Raw genomic sequence first — 1,768 nt, forward strand, 5'->3', positions numbered from 1 at the left:
TGCAAACATTTGAGCTGAATTTATGAAAAGGGCTAGCTCCCAGCAGTACTTCAAACTACTACCTATTCATCTATGTAGTGTTGCAATAAACCAGCAAGGATACTTTTGTATTGTGCATAATGATACTTTGTTTACAATGATTTTTTTGTAAACCTCTCGTTTACAATGAGTTTTTGCAAACCTCAGTATGAAGTAACTTTGTCGCCTGCCCGTCCAACTACCTCATAATAATGAAGCTGCTCTAATTGTGATATGTACAATAATTGTACTACTCTGCTTTGTAACTTTTCTTATTGTGATATGCACCAATTTTAACACACTGTCCTTATTTTCAGATACTGATCACATTACCATGCTGAAGTCACACCTAACATCAGAGGGCCATCTGCTGTGTGCGGCCATCCTTTTTACCTTAGTCAGCCCGCTCCTGGCACCCCCTCCTACCACGCCCCAGCCGCCAGACCAACGGCTCATCTCCGAAGACGTCAAACGTTTTCTCCCCCACTCAAAGTGTTCTAGTATTCTCCCTCATCCTGTGTTGGACCTCCTTCTCCGCCCGCTCGGGTTCAAACTCTCGGCGAATGGGATGAAGTATAATGCTACGTGTACCCGGCCGTATCCTCAAACTGAACAGACGTCGGTACCCGATCCTTTGGGGGAGCTTTGTACGCTGGCTTTTACCACACTCCAAGAAGCATGCAGTCTGGGCTCTGCGTCATCCACGGCAATTCAAGCTGACGTCATATCAAGAATCCCATCCAGGGAGAAGACTCCTTTAGAGGAGGTTTGTGCTGAACTCTCTCAGTGGGTTACGCAAATTACCCCTCCTGGTGATCACTCGGGGAGGCTCTATGGAGATCAATGTGAATCAACCTGTGCCGATCCGGCTGGATCGGGATTGGCCAATGGTGATTGCTACGGGCTGTACCAAGGAAGAAAATTAGTGGCTGTGCTGAAGGACGCGACAGGTCAACACAACGCAGGTGCAGGTGGGTTCAAAGCTTTTTTTGGTGCTAAGTGTTTCATGCGGGAGCCAATACGCACACTCGCACAATCTTGGGCTCTTAATTCTGGCTTGGCTACCTAAAGGTATTCATCTGTTGAAGTCGAAGCGAAAGGTGTCCTATTTCAATTGTAGTGTTTTTTGGAGTGTTCACCTTTCAATCTATCAATGCTAAATGCATCTGCATTTTTCGGGTCATTAATCGCACGCTATTATAAACGAATGCACTCGTCCTAAGCGCCAGGAACATAGACGATGGTTTTAAGCTGGTTTATTTCGACAAAGTATATCGAAAACCAATAAACACATATGTACCTACGCCATATACTGTATTTTGTGTGAATGCTCTCATGATCTCGACACTGTTTGAGGAGGTATTTGATGCTTTGTTTCAGGTGGTAGCAATGTCGGAAATCCCAACTCACAGTCACTTCATGCCCCCGGGGCCGCGCAGCAAGGTAAGTGTAAAGGGGCACACTGATCATGGTATATCTTACCTATAAGTAATCTTGCATCCCATCCACATGGGATGTGAAACAGTAACGCGCACAGGACCTGGCAGTACCCAGTCTTATCTCATGACTGGGATCTTAGTAGTCAAATTAGTCGAATCACTACGTCTTCAAAAGGTCACTAATTAGGCTAACTGTATTGATGATATTTCATATGCGCTTTGCATGTAATGATGGTCGGGTACATTGCTATGCTAGTTCTTCTATTATTTGTGTATTTGTATCTCTCGACTAACTGCATGAGAATAAGCAC

At 44.8% G+C, this 1,768-nt stretch overlaps 1 protein-coding gene across 1 annotated transcript in view; it reads left to right on the forward strand.

Annotated features, from left to right (window-relative positions):
* The first annotated feature begins 299 nt into the window (after positions 1-299).
* The window catches only part of LOC122376680 (trans-Golgi network integral membrane protein 2-like), a 10,171-nt gene continuing 8,702 nt past the window's right edge, over positions 300-1,768 (forward strand). The window contains exons 1-2 of the mRNA XM_043356588.1: positions 300-989; positions 1,399-1,461. Coding sequence (XP_043212523.1) covers positions 353-989; positions 1,399-1,461 — 700 coding nt within the window. The 5' untranslated portion in view covers positions 300-352. The remainder of the gene's footprint in view (positions 990-1,398; positions 1,462-1,768) is intronic.

Source organism: Amphibalanus amphitrite, unplaced genomic scaffold (assembly GCF_019059575.1).
Source record: "Amphibalanus amphitrite isolate SeventyFive unplaced genomic scaffold, NRLGWU_Aamphi_draft 002240F_arrow, whole genome shotgun sequence".
In the NCBI taxonomy this organism is placed as follows: domain Eukaryota; kingdom Metazoa; phylum Arthropoda; class Thecostraca; order Balanomorpha; family Balanidae; genus Amphibalanus; species Amphibalanus amphitrite.